We start from the raw sequence: 19991 nt of genomic DNA, 5'->3' as shown, positions 1-19991 counted from the left end.
AACACATCCCCTGGCCGCAGTGAGGACTTGAGAAGCAGCGCGGCTCAGTGGAAAGAGCCTGGACTTGGGAGTCAGAGGTCATGGGTTGGAATCCCCGCTCTGCCACTTGGCAGCTGGGTGACCGTGGGCGAGTCACTTCCCTTCTCTGGGCCTCAGTTCCCTCATCCGGAAAATGGGGATTAACCGTGAGCCTCACGTGGGCCGACCCGATGACCCCGGATCTCCCCCGGCGCTTAGAACGGTGCTCTGCACGTTATTATTATTGGGCACCCAACCTCAACACCAAGTCCCACAGCAGGCAGGGGCCAGAGGCAGGATTAGGTCCCAGGCCCCAGAACTTTTCATTCATTCGTGCATTCATTCATTCAGTCAGTTAATTCAACTGAGGGCCTACTGTGCGCAGAGCACCGTGCTAAGCAGATAAATAAATTACAGATCTGTAGACATCCACAGTCACGTGCCGCGGGGCCGGGAGGGAGGGCGGATGACGGGGCGCGTACGAGCGGCTCGGAGGGGAGCGGGAGGAGAGGAGGGCTCAGGCAGGGAAGGCTTCTAGGAGGAGATGGGCCTTCATTCATTCATTCAATAGGATCTGTTGAGCGCTTACTATGTGCAGAGCGCTGTACTAAGCGCTTGGAATGGACAATTCGGTGACGGAGACGGTCCCCTCCCTCCGACGGGCCTACGGTCTAATCGGGGGAGACGGGTAAGAACGGTAGCAGTAAACAGAATCAAGATGGCAATAAATAGAGGGAGGGAGGGCGGCCCGGGCCAGAGGGCGGCCGCCGGGTAGACGAGCTCGAGGTACGGCGAGGAGCTGGGCGCCGAGGTTGGCGGCCGGCCGGAGGAGAGGCGGCACCCAGGTGTCGGCTGGCAGGGGCGAGAGGTGGACCCCGAAATATTGGCCGACGGGGAGGAGGCGTCGGCCGGCAGGAGGAAGTGGGCACCGGGGCGTCGTCTAGCAGGCGGAGGAAGTGGGCACCGAGGTGTCGGCCGGCGGGGCGAGGAGGTGGGCGCCGCGGTGCCGGCGAGCAGGGGGAGGCCGTGTTCTTCCCCGCCGCTTCCTCACCCATCCCCGCGGCCCTGCGACAAGTCCCAGGAGTCCTGTCCTCCCTCCGCCTGGCCCGGCTTCTGCCGCTCGCAGAGCCCCCTCCCCACTCGCCGGCCCGCCTCACGGGGATCTGGCTCCCGTTGGGCCCGGTCGGCTGGTCCGGAGGGCGACGCGTTCCTTTTCATTCCCTCTCCCACCCTCCCCGCCGACCGGGGCCAACCTGCTTTGCTCCATTCTGGGAAAAGGTCCCGGGCCCCCGCCGCACGGATGCAACGGGGCAGGAGACGGAATGCTGCTGCTCCTGGCCCAGTGCCACCCTCTGGGGGCATCTCCGCCCACCCTGGGCCTCCCCTCCTGGCAAAAAGGGCAGGGACCGTCTCTGGCTGTTGCCGACCTGCCCCTTGTCAGCTGGGTGACTGTGGGGAAGGGACTTCGCTTCTCTGGGCCTCAGTCGCCTCATCTGGCAGATGGGGATTAAGACTGTGAGCCCCACGTGGGACGACCTGATTACCTTTTACCCACCTCCCCTGCAGTGCTTAGGACAGTGCTTGGCACGTAGTAAGCGCTTAACAAATATCATTATTATCATTATCATTAGGTGAGAATGGGGCAGAGTGGAAAGAGCCTGGGCTTCGGAGTCAGAGGTCGTGCGTTCGACTCCCGGCTCTGCCCCTTGTCAGCTGGGTGACTGTGGGCGAGTCACTTAGCTTCTCTGTGCCTCGGTTACCTCGTCTGTAAAATGGGGATTAACCGTGATCCCCCTGTGGGACAACCCGATGACCCCGGATCTCCCCCAGCGCTTAGAGCGGTGCTCTGCACGTAGGAAGCGCTTAACAAATACCGACATTATTATCAAATGTCGCCAAATGCAGTCGAGCAGTTGATGGTGTCTGTCGAGCACTTTGCATGAACGCCGCGCTGAGCCCTGGGGAGAGAACAGTAGGACGGAGTCAGCGGTCGGTGGGTCGTATTTATCGAGCGCTTCCTGTGGGCGGAGCTCTGTACTAGGCGCTTGGGAGCGTCCAGTACAACGGTAAACAGGACACATTCCCTGCCCGCGACGAGCTCGCAGTCCAGAGGGAGAAAGGAGACGTGATCCGAGCCCACCGGGGGGCTTGCGTGGCGGGGGGAGGCGGGGATCATCTCTATCTGTTGCCGAATCGTCCGGTCCGAACGCTTAGTCCGGTGCTCTGCGCGTAGTAAGCGCTCAGTAAATACGATCGGGCGAATGAACGGATCAGTTCCTCCCCCTCCGGCAGCTGGATAATTGGCGTCTTGGCGGAACGAGGGACGCAGTCTCAGCTAGGATTGGAACCCTTCCTGATCTAAATAGCTGCCCTTCTTTGATAATGAAAGGCTTTGGGGCGGGGGAGGAGGGGAGAAGCCGGTTATAAAAATAGCATTTAGCAGTTAACTGGAAAACAATATATTTTTGCAGCCGCTGGTTCTGGGAGAAAATAATTGGGTCCCGAGGCAGAGGGAAGGACGGGTTCGGTGTCGTTGCCGAGAATGATTACATCGATCGTTGGAGCGGAACGTAGCTCGGGCCTCCGTTGAGGGGCAGGATGGCCCAGTGGCCCGGGCCCGGGCCTGGGAGTCAGAAGGTCGTGGGTTCTAATCCCGGCTCTGCCACTTGCTTGCCGGGTGACCTTGGGGAAGTCGCTTCGCTTCTCTGGGCCTCTGTTCCCTCATCGGTAAAATGGGGTTTAAGGCTGTGAGCCCCAGGTGGGACAGGGGACTGTGGCCAACCTGATTTGTTTGTATCCATCCCAGCGCTTAGTACAGTGCCTGGCGCTTAGTAAGCGCTTAATAGACACCACCGTTATTATTAAGATAGGAGGAGGCGGTGGGAGTGTGCTGGGGCGGGTGGGCTGCAGGTGTGCCCGCCGCCCCCCCCCCCCCCCCCGGGCAAGTACCCTGGGGATGTGGCCTAGGGGCAAGACCCTGAGGGGCCGGGGGGTCCCGGAGTTTCAGCTGTGCCATCATTCATTCAGTTGTCTTTGTCGAGTTGCTTTCTGAGTGCAGAGCACTGTACTGAGCACTTGGGAGAGTACAATATAGCAATAAACAGACACATTCCCTGCCCACGACGAGCTGAAAGCCTGGAGGGGGAGACAGGGATGAAGAGAAATAAAGAAAGGACAGATCTGGACATAAGGGCTGGGGGGGGGGGGGTGGGTCGGGATGGGGGATGAATAAAGGGGGCAAGTCAGGGCGATGCGGAAGGGAGCGGGAGAAGAGGAAAGGAGGGCGCGGTCGGGGAAGGCCTCTCGGAGGAGATGGGCCTTCGATAAGGTTGAAGTGGGGCAGTGTAATTGTTTGCTCGGTGACCTCGGGCGGGTCACTTTACTTCTCTGTGCTTCAGTTGCCTCATCTGTAAAACGGGGAGGGATTGAGCCCATGAGCCTCACGTGGGACAGGGACCGCGTCCAACCCTATTTGCTTATATCCACTTCATTCATTCGGTGGTATTCATTGAGCGTTTCCTGTGCGCAAAGCCCCGTGCTAAGGGCCTAATGCAGTGCCCGGCACCCAGTAAGCGCCTCACAAATACCACCGTTATTATCATCATCTCCAGAACGCGGGCGGCATGTTCCTGGTGGGCTTGACCGGCGGGATCGGCTCCGGGAAGAGCACCGTGGTGCAGGTGTTCCGGGAGCTGGGCTGCGCTGTGATAGATGCCGACGTCATGGCCCGCCGGGGTGAGTCTGCCCCTGCCCCGGGCCCCGCCCGACCCCCGCGCCCCGTCCACCCTGACGGGGACGAGGCCGGCCAGCCGTTTCCCCTTCTGTTTTCTTTCCCTCCTCGACGTCCCTCTCGCTGCTCCCGTGTCTTCCCGTCCCTCCGTCCTGTCCTTACTGCTCTCTCCCGGGCGGTTCATTCTTTCAATCGTATTTATTATTAATAATAATGATGATTATAGTATTTCTTAAGCGCTGTTCCAAGCACTGAAGTCGATACAAGGTAACGAGGTGGGGCTCGCGGTCTCTGTCCCCCTCGGACAGGTGAGGTCACTCGGCAGACACGTGACGGAGCCGGGATTAGAACCCGTGACCTGCCGACTCCCAGGCCCGGGGTCTAGCCACTAAACCCCGGCGCCTCTCGACGCGATCCCTCCGCTCAAGGTGTTTACGATCAGTGGATGTTTCCTGGGGACAGAGTGCTTGTATCCACCCCCCCCCCCCGTTTAGTACAGCGCCAGGCACGTAATAAGGGCTTAACGAACACCGTAATTATTATTATCATTATTAAACACTTGGGAGAGTCCAGTAAAGTTGGTAGACGAGATCCCCGCCCTCACGTGACCCCGAGCAAGTCTCCTCGCTTCTCTGGGCCTCTATTACCTCATCCGTAAAACCTATAATAATGTTGGTATCTGTTAAGCGCTTACTATGTGCAGAGCACCGTTCTAAGCGCTGGGGGAGATGCGGGGTCATCGGGTTGGCCCACGTGGGGCTCACAGTCTTAATGCCCATTTTACAGATGAGGTCACTGAGGCCCAGAGAAGTGAAGTTCATTCATTCATTCGATAGTGTTTATTGAGCGCCTACTATGTGCAGAGCACCGGACTAAGCGCTTGGAATGGACAGATCGGTAACAGATAGAGACGGTCCCTGCCGTTTGACGGGCTTACGGTCTGATCGGGGGAGACGGGCGGACGAGAACGACGGCGATGAATAGAGTCAAGGTGACTCGCCCACAGTCACACAGCTGACACGTGTCGGATCCGGGAGTCGAACCCATGACCTCTGACTCCCAGGCCCGGGCTCTTTCCACTGAGCCACGCTGCTTACCTCATCTGTCAAAAAGGGGATTGAGACCGTGAGCCCCATAGGCGACAGGGACTGTGTCCAACCCGACTTGTTTGTATCCACCCCGGCGCTTAATACGGTGCCTGGCACACAGTAAGTGCTTAACAAATGCCGGAATTATGATTATTTCTTCCTCAAAAACCCTGTCCCCCCCCCCCACCTCCCCCGTCCTTTGCCCTCAGTGACCTGGCCATCTCCTTTATTGCGAAAATTGCCCCTGTCAGGTGGTCTCCCGAAAATCTCCCCTGCCCCTCCCCAGTCCCTCCCCGCTCCCGTCCCTTCTTCAACTCTCCCATCTTTCCCAGCAGGATCTCTAGAGGCGATCGCCTCCCTTCTCTCAAAATCCACCTGCGCCCCGACCCTATTCCTTGGCACCTTGTCGAAACGCTTTCCCCCTCCCTTCTTCCCTCCCTAACTGCCATCTTCGGCGCGGCTCAGTGGAAAGAGCCCGGGCTTTGGAGTCAGAGGTCGTGAGTTCGAATCCCGGCTCTGCCGCCCGTCAGCTGTGTGACCGTGGGTCACAGTCACTTCACTTCTCTGGGCCTCAGTTACCTCGTCTGTAAAATGGCGATGAAGACCGCGAGCCCCGCGGGGGACGCCTGATTCCCCTGTGTCTACCCCAGCGCTTGGAACGGTGCTCTGCACTTAGCAAGCGCTTAACAAATACCGACATTATTATTAAGCGCTTAACGAACGCCACCATTATTGACAAATACCATAATCGTTATTATTATTATTCCTCTCCCAACTCCTCGAGGGAGTTGTCTCCATCCGCTCCCTCGAGTACCTCCCCTCCGATTTTCTCCTTTCCCCCCTCCACTCTGGCTTCCGTCCCCTTCGTTCCGCAGAAACCGCCCTCTCCTAGAACGCCGGCGACGTCCTTCTTGCCAAATCCAACCACCTCTGCCTCCCTCCTAATCCTCCCCGACCTCTCGGCTGCGTTTGGCTCCGTCGGCCGCCCCCTCCTCCCGGAAACGTTAGCCAACCTCGGCTCCGCCGCCGCCGTCCTCCTCTTATCTCTCTGGCTGTTCATTCTCGGTCTCTTTCACGGGCTCCTCCTCCGCCTCCCACCCGCTCACTGACTCGAGGTTCGGTTTTATTTTTCATCTCCCCCCACTCCCTTGGGGGACCCGTTCACTCCCCTGGCTTCGACTTCCTCCTCAATGAGGATGATCCCCAAATCTCCATCTCCGGCCCCGACCTCTCTCCCTCTCTGCAGTCTTGCGTTTCCTCCTGCCTTCGTGGACGACGCGGATGTCCTCCCGTGCCCTCGAGCTTAACGTGTCTTAAGTCTTCCCACCCAAGCCCTGTCCTCCCTCTGATTTTCCCACCGCTGTAGAGGACACCACCGTACCTCCCGTCTCACCTGTAACCTTGGCGTCATCCTTGACTCCTCTCTCATTCAACCCACCTACTCAATCCATCTCTACATCCTGTCATCGTGACCTTCACGACATCGCTAAAATCCGCCCTCTCCTCTCCCTCCTACCGTGTTAATCCAATCCTATCCTGCTGACCTCCCTGCCTCCCGTCCCGGTTTCACTTTTCTGCCCAGATCGTTTTTCTACGAAGACGTTCGGGCCACTCCTGAAGAAACTCCAGCCCACTCTCCTCCGCGTCAAACAGATACTTCCCACCGTTGGCTTTAAAGCACTCGATCCCCTCGCCCCTTCCTACCTCACCTCGCGACCCTCCTGCTACAGCTCAGCCCGCACACTTCACTCCTCTAACGCCAACCTTCTCACTGTGCCTCCGTCTCGTCTCTCTCGCCGCCGACCCCCCCGTCCACGCCCTGCCGCTGGCCTGGAACGCCCTCCCTCCTCCTCCGTCCGTCCGTTCATTCGGTCGTATTAACTGAGCACTTGCTGTGTGCAGAGCACCGTACTAAACGCTCGGGAAGTACAGTTCAGCCCCAAATAGAGGCAATCCCCGCCCGCGGCGGGCTCACGGGCTGGAAGGGGGGAGACAGACCTCAAAGCAATAATAATGTCGGTATTTGTTAAGCGCTTACTATGTGCCGAGCACCGTTCTGAGCGCTGGAAGTAAACAGGCCTCAGTAGCAGCGTTCTAAATATGTGGAATTATAGATGGATTCGCGTCGTTAATAAAAATAAAGCTATAATTATATATATTTACAAGTGCTGTGGGGCGGGGACTAGAGCAAAGGGAGCGAGCCGGGGTGATGGGGAGGGGAGGAGGAGAGGAGGAAAAGGGGGGCTTAGTCTGGGAAGGCCTCCTGGAGGAGGGGAGCTTTCAGTAGGGCTCTGAAGGGGGGAAGTGTGCTAGTTTGGTGGAGGTGAGGAGGGAGGACGTTCCGGGCCAGGGGTGGGACGTGGGCCGGCGAAAGAGGGACCGTGAGGAGCGGAGCGTGCGGGCTGCGATGGAGAAGGAGAGGAGGGAGGTGAGGTAGGAGGGGGGCGACGTGACGGAGAGCTTTGAAGCCAAGAGCGAGGAGCTTCTGCTTCATTCGGGGCTTCTTTGAGGAGAGGGGTGACGTGCCCAGAACGTTTCCGTAGAAAACTAAGCCGGGCAGCGGAGCGAAGTACAGACCGAAGCGGGGAGAGACAGGAGGTTGGGAGGGCAGAAAAGAGACCGAGCCAGTCATCCGGTCAGGATGCGATGAGTGATTGAACTAACACGGCAGCGGTTTGGATGGAGAATGAAGGGTGGATCTTGGCGATGTCACATCTTACAGGCAGTGACTTTCCCCAACTTCAAAGCCTTACTGAGAGCGCATCTCCTCCAAGAGGCCTTCCCTGACTTTCCCGACTCCTTTCCTCTCCTCCCACTCCCTTCTGCGCCACCTAATTTTCTGTCTTTATTCATCCCCACTCCCGGCCCCACAGCGCTCATGTCCGTATCTGGCATATCCTTATATTAACGTCTGTCTCCCCTCTCGACTGTGAGCTCGCCGTGGGCCGGGAAGGTGTCAGTCTGTGGTTGTATTATACTCTCTCGAGCTCTTCGTACAGGGTTCTGCACTCAGTAAGCGCTCAGTAAATACCGTCGACCGACTGACTCGGACCTCGGCCAAGTCGCTTCGCTTCTCTGGGCCTCGAGTCCCTCATCTGTAAAATGGGGATGGAGACTCTGAGCCCCAAGAGGGACAGGGACGTGGCTTAGTGGATAGAGCACGGTCCTGGGAGTCATTCCCGACTCCACCACCTGTCTGCTATGTGACCTCGGGCAGATCACTTCTCCGTGCCTCAGTCACCTCCTCTGTAAAGTCGGGATTAAGACCGTAAGCCCCACGTGGGACGGGGACTCTATCCAACCCGATTAACTTGTATCTCCTCCAGCGCCTAGAAGAGTGCTTGGCACAGCGTAAGTGCTTAACGGTTACCTTTTTTTTTATTACCACCCCTAATAACAGTGACCCGATTCGCTCGAATCCACCCCAGCGCTTAGTTCGGTGCCCGGCACGCAGTGAGCACTTAACACCGGTTATCGTTGTCTTTATCATTATCCTCCCGCAGTGGTGGAGCCGGGCCGCCCGGCCTACGAGCGCATCGTGCGGGCCTTCGGGCCCGAGATCCTGCTGGACGACGGCCAGCTCAACCGCCAGGCCCTGGGGGACCTCGTCTTCTCGCAGCCCGGCAGACGGGCCCAGCTCAACCGCATCACCCACCCCGAGATCTGGAAGCTGATGATCAAGGAGATCCTGAAGTTCTTGGTCCTGGGTGAGGCCTAAGGGGTCCCCGCGGGGAGCAGGCAGGGCCGGGGGAGGGGGGGGAGAATGCAGATAGGGGCCGCGGATTCAAAGGGTCACGCGGAAGGGAGTGGGAAAAGAAGGAACGAGGGCTTAGTCGGGGAAGGCTTCCGGAAGGAGATGTGATTCCAGTAAGGCTACGGAGGTGGGGAGAGCGGCGGGGCGGCGGATGCGAAGGGGGAGGAGGTTCCGGGCCGGGGGCAGGAGGCGGTCGAGGGGTCGGCGGTGAGATAGACGAGATGGAGGACAGTGAGTGCCGTGGCTTTAGAGGAGTGAGACGTGTGGGCTGGGGTGGAGTAGGAAATCGGAGGGCCGAGGTAGGAGGAGGCAAGGCGACGGAGAGCTTTGAAGCCAACGGTGCGGAGTTTCCGCCTGACGCGGAGGTCGACGGGCAAGCCCCCGGAGGTTCCTGCCGAGGGGGGAGACCGCGACGGAACGGGTCTGGCGAAAAACCATCTGGGCAGCAGAGTAAAGTGTGGGCTGGAGTGAGGAGAAGCGGGAGGCAGGAAGGTCAGCGGGGAGCCTGATGCCGCAGTCGAGGCGGGATTAGAGGAGGGCTTGGGTTAGCAAAGCAGTAGTGCGGACGGAGAGGAAAGGGGCGGAGTTCCGCCACGTCGGGGACGGCGAACCGCAGGACGTGGTGACGGATCGAATGTGTGGGGCCAGGAGAGAGATGAGTCGAGGGTAAGGCCAGGTTTGAGAGACGGGGAGGATGGTGAGGGGGAAGTCGTAGGGAATAATAATGTTGGTATTTGTTGGTATTTGTTAAGCGCTGACTAGGTGCCGAGCACTCTTCTGAGCGCTGGGGGAGATCCAGGGTAATCGGGTTGTCCCACGTGGGGCTCACACGCTTTTAATCCCCATTTCACAGATGAGGGAACTCAGGCACAGAGAAGCGAAGTGACTCGCCCGCGGTCACCCGGCTGACAAGTGGCAGAGCCGGGAGTCGAACTCATGGCCTCTGACTCCTAGAGAAGCAGCGTGGTTCGGTGGAAAGAGCTTGGGCTTTGGAGTCCGAGGTCATGAGCTCGAATCCCGGCTCTGCCACTCGTCAGCTCTGTGACTGTGGGCGAGTCACTTCACTTCTCGGTGCCTCAGTTCCCTCATCTGTAAAACGGGGATTAAGACCGTGAGCCCCACGTGGGACGACCCGCTTCCCCTGCGTCTCCCCCAGCGCTTAGAACGGTGCTCGGCACATAGGAAGCGCTTAACAGATACCAACATTATTATTAAGCCCGGGCTCTTTCCACTGAGCCACGCTGTTTGGGTGGGAAGACGAAGAGCTGTGTTTATTATTACTCATTCGTTCATTCGATCGTAATTATTGGGCGTTTACTGTGTGCAGAGCACTCCGCTAAGCGCTTGGAAAGCACAAGTCCCCGACAGATAGAGGCAATCCCTACCCACCATGGGCTGTAATTATTATATTCACCATTTACACTATATAATAATAAACAACTCTTCGTCATTATTTATTTATTATTATGTCGTATATTATAAATGTATTGATCATCATCAGCATGAGTATTTTTGGAGCATTTACTGTGTGCAGAACATTATAGTTTATCCATTCATTCAGTAGTATTTACTGAGCGCTTACTGTGTGTAGAGCCTGTACCGAGCGCTTGGAATGAGTTGAGAGAGGACGACGTAACAGAGTTGGTAGGCCTGTTCTCTGCCCATAAGGAACTTACAGTATGAAGGGATAATGATAATGAGAATAATAATAGTAATTGTTAGGCACTCACTATGTGCTAAACACTGGGGTGGGTACAAAACATTTGGCTCAGTTTCCTCCTCTGTAAAATGAGGGTGGGACGGCGAGCGCTGTGTGAGACGGGGACTGTGTCCGATCCGTTAATAATAATGATAATAATAATGTTGGTATCCGTTAAGCACTTACTGTGTGCAGAGCACTGTTCTAAGCGCTGGGGTGGATACGGGGTCATCAGGTTAATAATAATAATGTTGGTATTTGTTAAGCGCTTACTATGTGCCGAGCACTGCTCTAAGCGCCGGGGGAGATACGGGGTCATCGGGTTGGCCCCCGTGGGGCTCCCGGTCCTCATCCCCATTTTCCAGATGAGGTCACTGAGGCCCGGAGAAGCGAAGTGACTCGCCCACAGTCGCACAGCTGCCGAGTGGCCCAGCCGGGATTCGAACCCATGACCTCTGACTCCCAAGCCCGGGCTCTTTCCACCGAGCCGCCTTGTAACTACCCAAGCCAGCACCTGGCGCAGAGTGATCATGTCCTGAAATTGCGTAACGGCATAATCGGGGACTCCGATCAATCAGTGGCATTTATCGAGTGTTTCCTGCGTGCGGAGCACTGTGCCGAGCGCTTGGGGGAGTACAGTAGAACGGAGTTGGTAGCTATGTTCCCTGCCCACACTGAGCTTGCGGTCTAGAGAGGCTTGTGCGCGGGGATCGTTTGTAACGTCGAAGTTCAACACCAGGCAGTCAGTCGAATTTACTGAGCGCCGTACTGAGCACTCGAGAGAGTACGATATATTAATATTCATTCATTCGATCCTATCTATTGAGCGCTGACTGTGCGCAGAGCACCGTACTAAGCGCTTGGAACCCGCGATGAGGATTGAGACTGCGGGCCCCACACGGGACAGGGACCGTGTCCAACCCGATTCGCTCGTATCCACCCCAGCGCGTAGTAAGGTGCCTGGCACATAGTAAACGCTTAACAGATACCGTAATAATAGTAATTATTATTATCATTATTCTAGGTACCTAAGTGCTGTGGGCCTGGGGCGGGGGGGGGGGGATGAATTAGCAAAGTCCTAGCCGGACTCCTGGGTCCCATTTAGAACCCAGAGAAGCAGCGTGGCTCAGTGGAAAGAGCCCGGGCTTGGGAGTCAGAGGTCATGGGTTCGAATCCCAGCTCCGCCGCGTGTCAGCCGTGTGACCTTAGGCAAGTCACTTCACTTCTCCGTGACTCAGTGTCCTCATCCGGAAAAAGGGGATGGAGACCGTGAGCCTGACGTGGGACAACCCGATCACCCCGCATCTACGCCAGCGCTTAGAACGGCGCTCGGCACCTAGGAAGCGCTTACCAGATACCGACATCATCAGCCTTCTCCCCGCATTTCTGGGATGCAGAGGGCCTCGCCCGGGCTTCTGGTTTCTCCCTGCAAGAGAGAGAAGGCGATGAGTCTCGCCTCCCCCTCTCTTACCCCTGAAGGACCGGAGCCCTCTCCGGGCGGCCGGGGCCGAGGTGTTGACCCTCCCCAGCCCGCGGCACTCACGTACATATCTGTAATTTATTTATTTGTATCGCGATCCGTCTCCCCCCTTTCTAGACTGGCAGCCCGTGGGCAGGGAATGTGTCAGTTTACTGTTGTACCGAACTCTCCCGAAGCTCTTAGTCCAGTGCTCCGCACACGGTGAGCGCTCCATAAAGACGACTGAATGAAAGGAGAGGGGCAAAGACCTCCCCATCTCCCTCTTCATCCTCACCGTCAGCGTTGGCCAGGTGGTCGCTGAGCTTGGGGGGCGAAGCCTCCGGAGTCCCGCCCCGGCCCTCGGGGAGCTCGCGGTCGCACCGGAGGGGCCGTCTGGTCCAGCCCCTCTCCTAGGCTTCCACGCGGCCAATTTCCTTGGATGCTTCCTCATCCGTTTCCTAAGCTACCGCCTGGCCCGTTCCCTGGGCCACCGCCTGGCCCGTTCCCTGGGCCACCGCCTGGCCCGTTTCCTCGGCCACCGCCTGGCCGGTTTTTCTCAGCTACTACCTGGCTGGTTTCCTAGGCTACCGCCCGGCTCGTTTCCTTGACTACCGCCCGGCCCGTTTCCTGGGCTACTTCCTGGCCCATCTTCTCAGCCACCGCCTGGCCGGTTTCCTCGCCACCACCTCGCCCGTTTCCTCGGCTGCCGCCTCTTCCGTTTCCTTGGGCACCACCTGGCCCCTTCCCTTGGCTTCCACCCGTCCCATTCCCTCAGCTCTCGCCTCGCCTGTTTCCCACGCTACGTCACCAGACCCGTTTCCGCAGTTGTCGCCTCGCCCGTTTCCGCGGCCACCGCCTCACCCGTCCTCAGAGTCTTCATCAGGGTCGGTGACGTCTGCTCACCCCGAGAGCCGGGGAAGAGTCGGAGCCCGGCCCTGGAGCCCCGGCAGCCCGGCTTGCCTCACCGGGTGCCCCTGGCCCCCGTCCCCGCCCCGGGGGTCCGAAGCCCCCCGCCCTCCGACCGGCTCTCCCCGCCCCCCCCGCCCCCGCTGCGGGCCGGCCCCAGATACGTCCGTAGGGCTTCCGGGCCGGCCCGTAGCTCTCCCCGTGAGACTCGGCGTCGGATAATGTCACCGGCTCCGAGACGTCCCCGCTCCCGTGCCCGGAGCGAAAGGCCGAGAAGCTCTTTGCGGCTCGATAAGGTGAAGAATGGAGACGGCCGCCGGGGCTCCCGCCGTCCTGGCTCGTCCCCCGACGCGCGGGACAAATGGAACTGTCAGACCTGCTCGAGTCAAACGCCAGATAAGATCAGCAGCTGTCGGGGAGGTCTCCGTGCAGGCGGGATGTCTCAATGGAGTCGGGGCCGTCGGCGGAGCTTATCGAGGCCGAGGGACGTGACGGCCGAAGGCGCGAGACGCCGAGCCGGGCCCCGGCCTCCCCCGGGGCCCAGGGAGGAAAGAGCGAGCTAGCGAGGGGAGAGGGGGAGGCGGGAAGATAAGGAGGTGTTGAAAATCCCCCGGAGAGGGGAGGTCGGAACGGCCGGCAGAGCCCCGAGCTGGCGGGATGCCCGCTGTCGAGGGGTGGCGTGGCCGGGGAGGAGGGGAAGCGGACTTTTCGGTGCAGGTGGGGAAGGAGCTCGGCCTGATGCTTGGAGCCCGGGCCCGGGAGGTCACGGGTTCTGATCCCTGCTCCGCCACTCCCCAGCCCCCCTCCCGCGTCACCCCGACTCGCTCCCCTTGCGCTCCCTCCCTCTCCCCGCCCCAGAGCGCTTATGGCTATATCTCCAGTTGGATCTATTTTTATCGAGGCCTGTTTACTTGTCTGGATGTCTGTCTCCCCACCCCGTCTAGAACGTAAACCCGCTGTGGGCAGGGATTGTCTCTCTCGATTTCCGTACCGCGTTCTCAGCGCCCCGCGCACGGGAAGCGCTCGATAAGCGCGATTGAATGAATAAACCAACGACTCCCAAACCTCCGCCCTTTCCACCGGGCCACGCTGCTTCCCTTCCGGCCACGTCGGCCGCTCCTCCTCCGTCTCCTCCTCGGCCGGAGCTTCCTCTGCCTCAGGGTGCCGTGCCGGGCTCCGTTCCGGGCCCCCCCGATCCTCTTAGGTAAATCGTAATTGTCAGCCGTGTGACCTTGGGCAAGTCACTTAACTTCTCTGGGCCTCAATTCCCTCCTCTCTAAAACGGGGATGAAGACGGTGAGCCTTGTATCGCCCCCAGCGCTCAAAACAGTGCTTGGCACATAGCAAGCGCTTAAATACCACCATTATTGTTATTATCATTATTATTAAGACAAGCCATGCTGCCTGTCTCGTCCTCGCCCGAGCACTCAGTACAGTGCTCCGCGCACAGTAAGCGCTCGATAAATACGATTGACTGAATGAGTGAATGAATGACAGCAGCTTGGCGAAGTGGAGGGAGCCCGGGCCTGGGAGTCAGAAGGTCATGGGTTCTAATCCCGGCTCCGCCACTCGTCCACCGTGTGACCCTGGGCAAGTCGCTTCACTTCTCCGGGCCTCAGTTACCCCGTCTGTGAAATGGGGATTGAGACCGTGAGCCCCACGTGGGACAGGGGCCGTGTCCAACACCGTCTTATATAATAACGTCGGTATCCGTTAAGCGCTTACTACGTGCAGAGCACCGTTCTAAGCGCCGGGGGGGGGGGGGGATACGGGGTCATCGGGGGGTCCCGCGTGAGGCTCACGGTTAATCCTGAGGCCCAGAGAAGTGAAGCGACTCGCCCACGGTCCCACAGCTGACGAGGGGCAGAGCCGGGAGTCGAACTCATCACCTCCGACTCCCAAGCCCGGGCTCCTTTCCACTGAGCCACGCCGGCACCCCTGCGCTTAGTACAGTGCCTGGCACAAAGCTGAGCGTTTAACCAATACCTTCATTGTTGCTATCAGTATCCAAACTGACCTCTTGGGTTTCTGTTGCTCTCCCCAGGGTACCGCTATGTGATTTTGGACATCCCCCTCTTGTTCGAGACCCAGACCCTCTTGTGGTTCATGAAACACACCATCGTAGTGTACTGGTAAGTGGGACAGGAGGAGGAGGACGAAGGAGTGATTGCGCTCCCTGTGTGGGCAGTGTCCTCGACCGAGCACTTGGAAAGTACAAAACTAAGAAAGGGCATGTTCCTGCCCACAACGATAATAGTAATAATACGGGTATCTGTTAAGCGCTCACCCTACGCAGAGCACCGTTCTAAGCGCTGGGGGAGACGCAGGGTCGTCGGGTCGTCCCACGGGAGGCTCACGGTCCTCATCCCCGTTTTACAGCTGAGGGAACCGAGGCACAGAGAAGTGAAATCACTCGCCCAGAGTCACACGGCTGACGCGGGGCAGGGCCGGGATTCGAACCCATGACGTCTGACTCCCGGGCCGGAGTCCCACGGCTGACGCGGGGCAGAGCCGGGATTCGAACCCGTGACCTCTGACTCCCGAGCCCGGGCTCTTTCCACTGAGCCACGCTGCTTCTCTAATTATTATTATTATATATAAATCATTATCATTATATAATACCTAAATCATTATTATAATATTGGAGAAGCAGCGTGGCTCTAGTGGAAAGAGCCCGGGCTCGGGAGTCAGAGGTCATGGGTTCGACTCCCGGCTCGGCCCCTTGTCAGCTGTGGGACTTGGGGCCGGTCACTTCACTTCTCTTTGCCTCAGTGACCTCCTCCGTAAAATGGGGATGAAGACCGTGAGCCCCACGTGGGACGACCCGATTCCCGTGTCTCCCCCGGCGCTTAGAACGGTGCTCGGCACATAGTAAGCGCTCGACAAATACCAACGTTATCGTTATGATGATTATGATTATGAATTATTGTTCTTTTGATTAGGGTCTGGACCTGGGTTCAAGGTGACTTTTGGGAGTGTCCCTCTCCGCATTCCAAAGAGGGTGACTGAGTCATCTGGTTTTCAGCTGATCTGTTCCCCCATCCAGTTCTTTCTTTGGGGCCACTTCCCTTTAGGCTGGGGAAAGGAATGCAGTGTTTCTGGGCCCAGTGGATAATGGTAATAACTGTGGTATCTGTTAAGCGCTTACTATGTGCCAAGCACCGTGCTAAGCGCCGGGGGAGATACAGGGTAGTCGAGTTGGACACGGTCCCTGTCCCACGTAGGGCTCCCGGTCTTCCTCCCCGTTTTCCAGATGAGGTAACTGAGGCCCCGAGAAGTGAAGTGACTTGCCAGGGTCACCCAGCGGACAGGCGGCGCGGCTCAGTGGAGAGAGCCCGGGCTTGGGAGTCAGAGGTCGTGGGTTCGAATGCCGGCTCCGCCGCTCGGCAGCCGGGTGACCGTGGGCGGGTCGCTTCGCTTCTCTGGGCCTCAGTGGCCTCATCTGGAAAATGGGGATGAAGACCGGGAGCCTCACGTGGGCCGACCGGATTCCCCCGTATCTCCCCCGGCGCTCAGAACAGTGCCCTGCACGCAGTGAGCGCTTAACAGATACCGACATTATTATTACAAACGACAGAGCCGGCATTAGAATCCAGATCCTTCTTATTCCCGGGGCCGACCTCTATCCGCCGAGCCACGCTGCTTCTCGCGGGAGGGATCGGGAATTTTTCTTCCACTCCCTCTGCGTCGCCCTGACTCGCTCCCTTTGTTCATCCCCTCTCCCGGCCCCGTGTCTGCCATCTGTTTATTTATATTCGTGTCCGCCTTCCCCTCTAGACCGCAAGCCCCTCGCGGGCAGGGAATGCGTCTCTGGGGTTATTTTGTACTCTCCCAAGTGCTCGGCACAGCGCTCCGCCCGGAGGAGGCCCTCAGTAGACAGGATCGACCGACGGACTGACCGACCGCGGTGCGAGATCGGCCCGTGCCCGCAAAATGGCGGCCGGGACCCGGGAGGGCCGTCGGGCCTCCCAGGCCCAAGGGAGGCGCGGCCGGATTTGGGTTCGAATCCGAGTCCCGGCCGGGGCTCCTGCGGGGAAGGGGACGGGGACGGGGACGGGGGGTTCGGCCCCCTGTCGGGGGTCCCTCTGGGGCAGGGGGTCGAGGGGGTCGAGCCCCCCGCCTGGGGCTCCTCGGGGGGACGGGGGGGGTTCGACCGTGTCAGCCGCAACCCGGCCTCGCCCCGACCCTCACCCACCCCTGGTGACTCTCCGCCCCGTCCCCCTTCATCCCCCCCGGTGGCGCGGTGGTCTCCATCCCGGGGTCTGCGGTGACGAGGGGGAGGGAAGGAACCCCGGGCGGAAGGCGGCCCCGGGCCCCGTGGAAGGGCCGGGCGGCGGGGAGCGTTGGGGGGGAGGCGGGCCGAGCGCCCCTCGGCCGACGCCGGCCCCGTCTCCCCTCAGCGACCCCCAGGCCCAGCTGCGGCGGGTGACGCTGAGGGACCGTCTGTCCCGGGGGCGGGCGGAGGCGCGCATCGGGGCGCAGCTGCCCCTGGACGAGAAGCGGCGGCTGGCCCGGCACGTGGTGGACAACTCCGGGGACCGCGAAGCCACGCGGCGCCAGGTCCTCCGCCTGCACTCCCAGCTGGACGGGTCCCTGGACTTCCTGCCCGCGCGACTGGCCCTGCTCGGCGCGCTGGGGGGCCTCGGCTACCTGCTGGCCCGCCAGCTCCTCTTCTAGCCCCCCCCCCCCGCTGTCTCCCCACACCCGGCCGAGGCGCTCAATAAATACCATCCGCGGATCGGTCCGTCGATCGCTCGGCCCCCGCCTCCCGTCCTCCTCTGAGGTGGAGGGGAGGCGGGAAGCTCAAGCTGCGAGGAGTCGGGAAAACGGGAGAAACCCGCCGAGAGAAGGAGCGAGGCCAGAAAACGGGAAGAACCGGCGGCGGGAAAGGAAGGAGGCCGTGAGGTGGGCTCGCCGGGGAGGTGCGCGGGAAGACCGGGTGGACGGACGGTGACGGATACGGCCCGGGCCCGAGAGTCGGGGGGACCTGGGTTCTAATCCCGGCCCCGTCGCCCGGCCCCGAGCGAGTCGCTCCACTTCCCCGGGCCTCGGTCACCTCATCCGGGAAACGGAGACGGAGACCGTGAGCCGTCTGTGGGACGGGGACCGGGCCCGACCCGATCACCTTTGTACCTACCCCGGCGCTTAGGACGGTGCTTGGCGCGTCATAATAATAATGTCGGTATTTGTTAAGCGCTTCCGATGCGCAGAGCGCCGTTCTAAGCGCCGGGGGAGATACGGGGTCATCGGGTGGTCCCACGTGAGGCTCACGGTTAATCCCCCTCTGACAGACGAGGTCGCTGAGGCACAGAGAAGTGAAGCGACTCGCCCACAGTCAATCAGCTGACGAGCGGCAGAGCCGGGATTCAAAGCCACGACCTCCGACTCCCAAGCCCGGTCTCTGTCCACGGAGCCACGCTGCTTCTCACGATGAGCGCTTAACAAATATCAAAAACTAAAAACAGAGCCGCAGGGAGGCCGGGAAGGGTACGTCATAGACATCCAGAGCCAATAAACGGATAAGGGTGGGAGGGAGTGGGGGCTCCTTCGGGGAGGTCTTCACTCAGTCATTCAAAAGTATTTATTGAGCGCTTACTAGGCGCAGAGCACTGTAATAATAATAAGGTCGGTATCTGTGAAGCGCTCGCTCTGTGCAGAGCACTGTTCTAAGCGCTGGGGGAGATACAGGGTCATCAGGTGGTCCCACCTGAGGCTCACCATCTTAATCCCCATTTTACAGATGAGGGAACCGAGGCCCAGAGAAGTGAAGTGACTTGCTCACAGCTGCCAAGCGGCAGAGCGGGGATTCGAACCCATGACCCCCGACTCCCAAGCCCGGGCGCTTTCCGCTGAGCCACGCTGCACAGTTCGGCAACAGAGGCCATCCCTGCCCGATGACGGGCTCCTAGTTTTCCCGGAGGAAGAAGTGTCTGCGGAGGCTCCCAAGGTGGGGAGGGACAGAGTGTGGCAGGGCTGAGGGCTTGGGCGTTCCGGGTCAGGAGGGGAGTGCCAGGAGGGGAGCGAGTGAGAGAGGAGGTTAGCGGGGCTGGGAGGAGTGGGAAGATAATAACAATGTTGGTATCTGTTAAGTGCCGAGCACCGTTCTAAGCGCTGGGGGAGACACAGGAGAGTCGGGCTGTCCCACGTGGGGCTCACGGTCTTAATCCCCGTTTTCCAGATGAGGGAACCGAGGCCCAGAGAAGTGAGGTGACTCGCCCGCGCTCACACAGCTGCGAGTAGCAGAGCCGGGATTCGAACCCATGACCTCTGACTCCGAAGCCCGGGCTCTTTCCACTGGAAGATGGGCCGGGAGCAGAAGGAAGAGCGGGAGCTGGAGCGGGGCGGAAAAAGAGGGCAGACGGGGAAGAGAGAGAGGGGCCGGCGGGGAGGCCCGTGCCGCCTCTCTCCGGCCCTTGGGGGCTCCGATGGAGGGCGGGGGCGGGACGTCCTTGTCCCCCTTGGGGGGGGCGAGGGTGGGGGGCAGGGTCGGGGGGGGCGACCGGCCTGCTGAGGAGGGGAGGGGCGGGGTCCCTTTGGGCCGCTTCCCCGGTCGCCCCTCCGACCCGCTCGCCTCGCGTGTGAGCGTACGGGATCGTGTGGCTTGTGTGCGCCTGCGTCTGTGAGCGTGGTCTTGTGCGTGCATGTGTGCGTGTGAGTGTGGTCCAGCGCTCTGCACGTAGTAAGCGCTTAACAAATGCCGTCGTCATTACTGTGGTGGGCGCGGGCGCAGCTGACCTCGTGTGTCCTCGCATGCGTGAGCGGGCGTGCATCCTTATGTATGCACGGTGACACCCTTGCCCTCCTAGGAGGAGGATAATAATAATAACGTTGGTATTCGTTAAGCGCTTACTACGCGCAGAGCACTGTTCTAAGTGCCGGGGTAGATGGGGTCGTCCCACGTGAGGCTCGCGGTTAGGTTCAGAGTTAATCCCCGTTTTCCAGATGAGGGAACCGAGGCCCGGAGAGGCGAAGTGACTTGCCCCCAGTCCCACAGCTGGCAAGTGGCAGAGCCGGGGCAGGCAGAGAGCGCCCCCGAGCTGCCCATCGAGGAGCTCCCCGGGACGGGGCAGATGATAATAATAATAAAGGTTGGTATTCGTTAAGCGCTTACTCTGTGCAGAGCGCTGTTCTGAGCGCTGGGGTAGACACAGGGCAATCGGGCTGTCCCACGTGGGGCTCACGGTCTGAATCCCCATTTTACAGATGAGGGAACTGAGGCACAGAGAAGCTAAGTGACTCGCCCACAGTCACGCAGCTGACAAGGGGCAGAGTCGGGATTCATTCATTCATTCATTCATTCAATAGTATTTATCGAGCGCTTACTATGTGCAGAGCAC

At 59.7% G+C, this 19991-nt stretch overlaps 1 protein-coding gene across 1 annotated transcript; it reads left to right on the top strand.

Annotated features, from left to right (window-relative positions):
* The first annotated feature begins 614 nt into the window (after positions 1-614).
* On the top strand, positions 615-17331 carry DCAKD (dephospho-CoA kinase domain containing). Its single transcript, XM_039913644.1, has 5 exons — positions 615-706; positions 3630-3753; positions 8340-8543; positions 14699-14786; positions 17055-17331. The coding sequence occupies exons 2-5, from the start codon at positions 3642-3644 to the stop codon at positions 17329-17331; spliced, it is 681 nt and encodes a 226-aa protein (XP_039769578.1). The 5' UTR covers positions 615-706; positions 3630-3641.
* Positions 17332-19991: the final 2660 nt, after the last annotated feature.

This window comes from Ornithorhynchus anatinus, chromosome 11 (assembly GCF_004115215.2).
Source record: "Ornithorhynchus anatinus isolate Pmale09 chromosome 11, mOrnAna1.pri.v4, whole genome shotgun sequence".
NCBI lineage: Eukaryota > Metazoa > Chordata > Mammalia > Monotremata > Ornithorhynchidae > Ornithorhynchus > Ornithorhynchus anatinus.
The sequence above is the reverse complement of the archived record's forward strand: the minus strand, read 5'-3'. Positions and strand labels throughout refer to the sequence as shown.

Bases quoted from the DNA above. Each gene is read 5' to 3' on its own strand.
- DCAKD (XM_039913644.1), top strand. From the start codon at position 3,642: ATGTTCCTGGTGGGCTTGACCGGCGGGATCGGCTCCGGGAAGAGCACC. The intron at 3,754-8,339 runs GTGAGTCTGCCC...ATCCTCCCGCAG, and splicing joins CGACGTCATGGCCCGCCGGG to TGGTGGAGCCGGGCCGCCCG. The intron at 8,544-14,698 runs GTGAGGCCTAAG...TGCTCTCCCCAG, and splicing joins CCTGAAGTTCTTGGTCCTGG to GGTACCGCTATGTGATTTTG.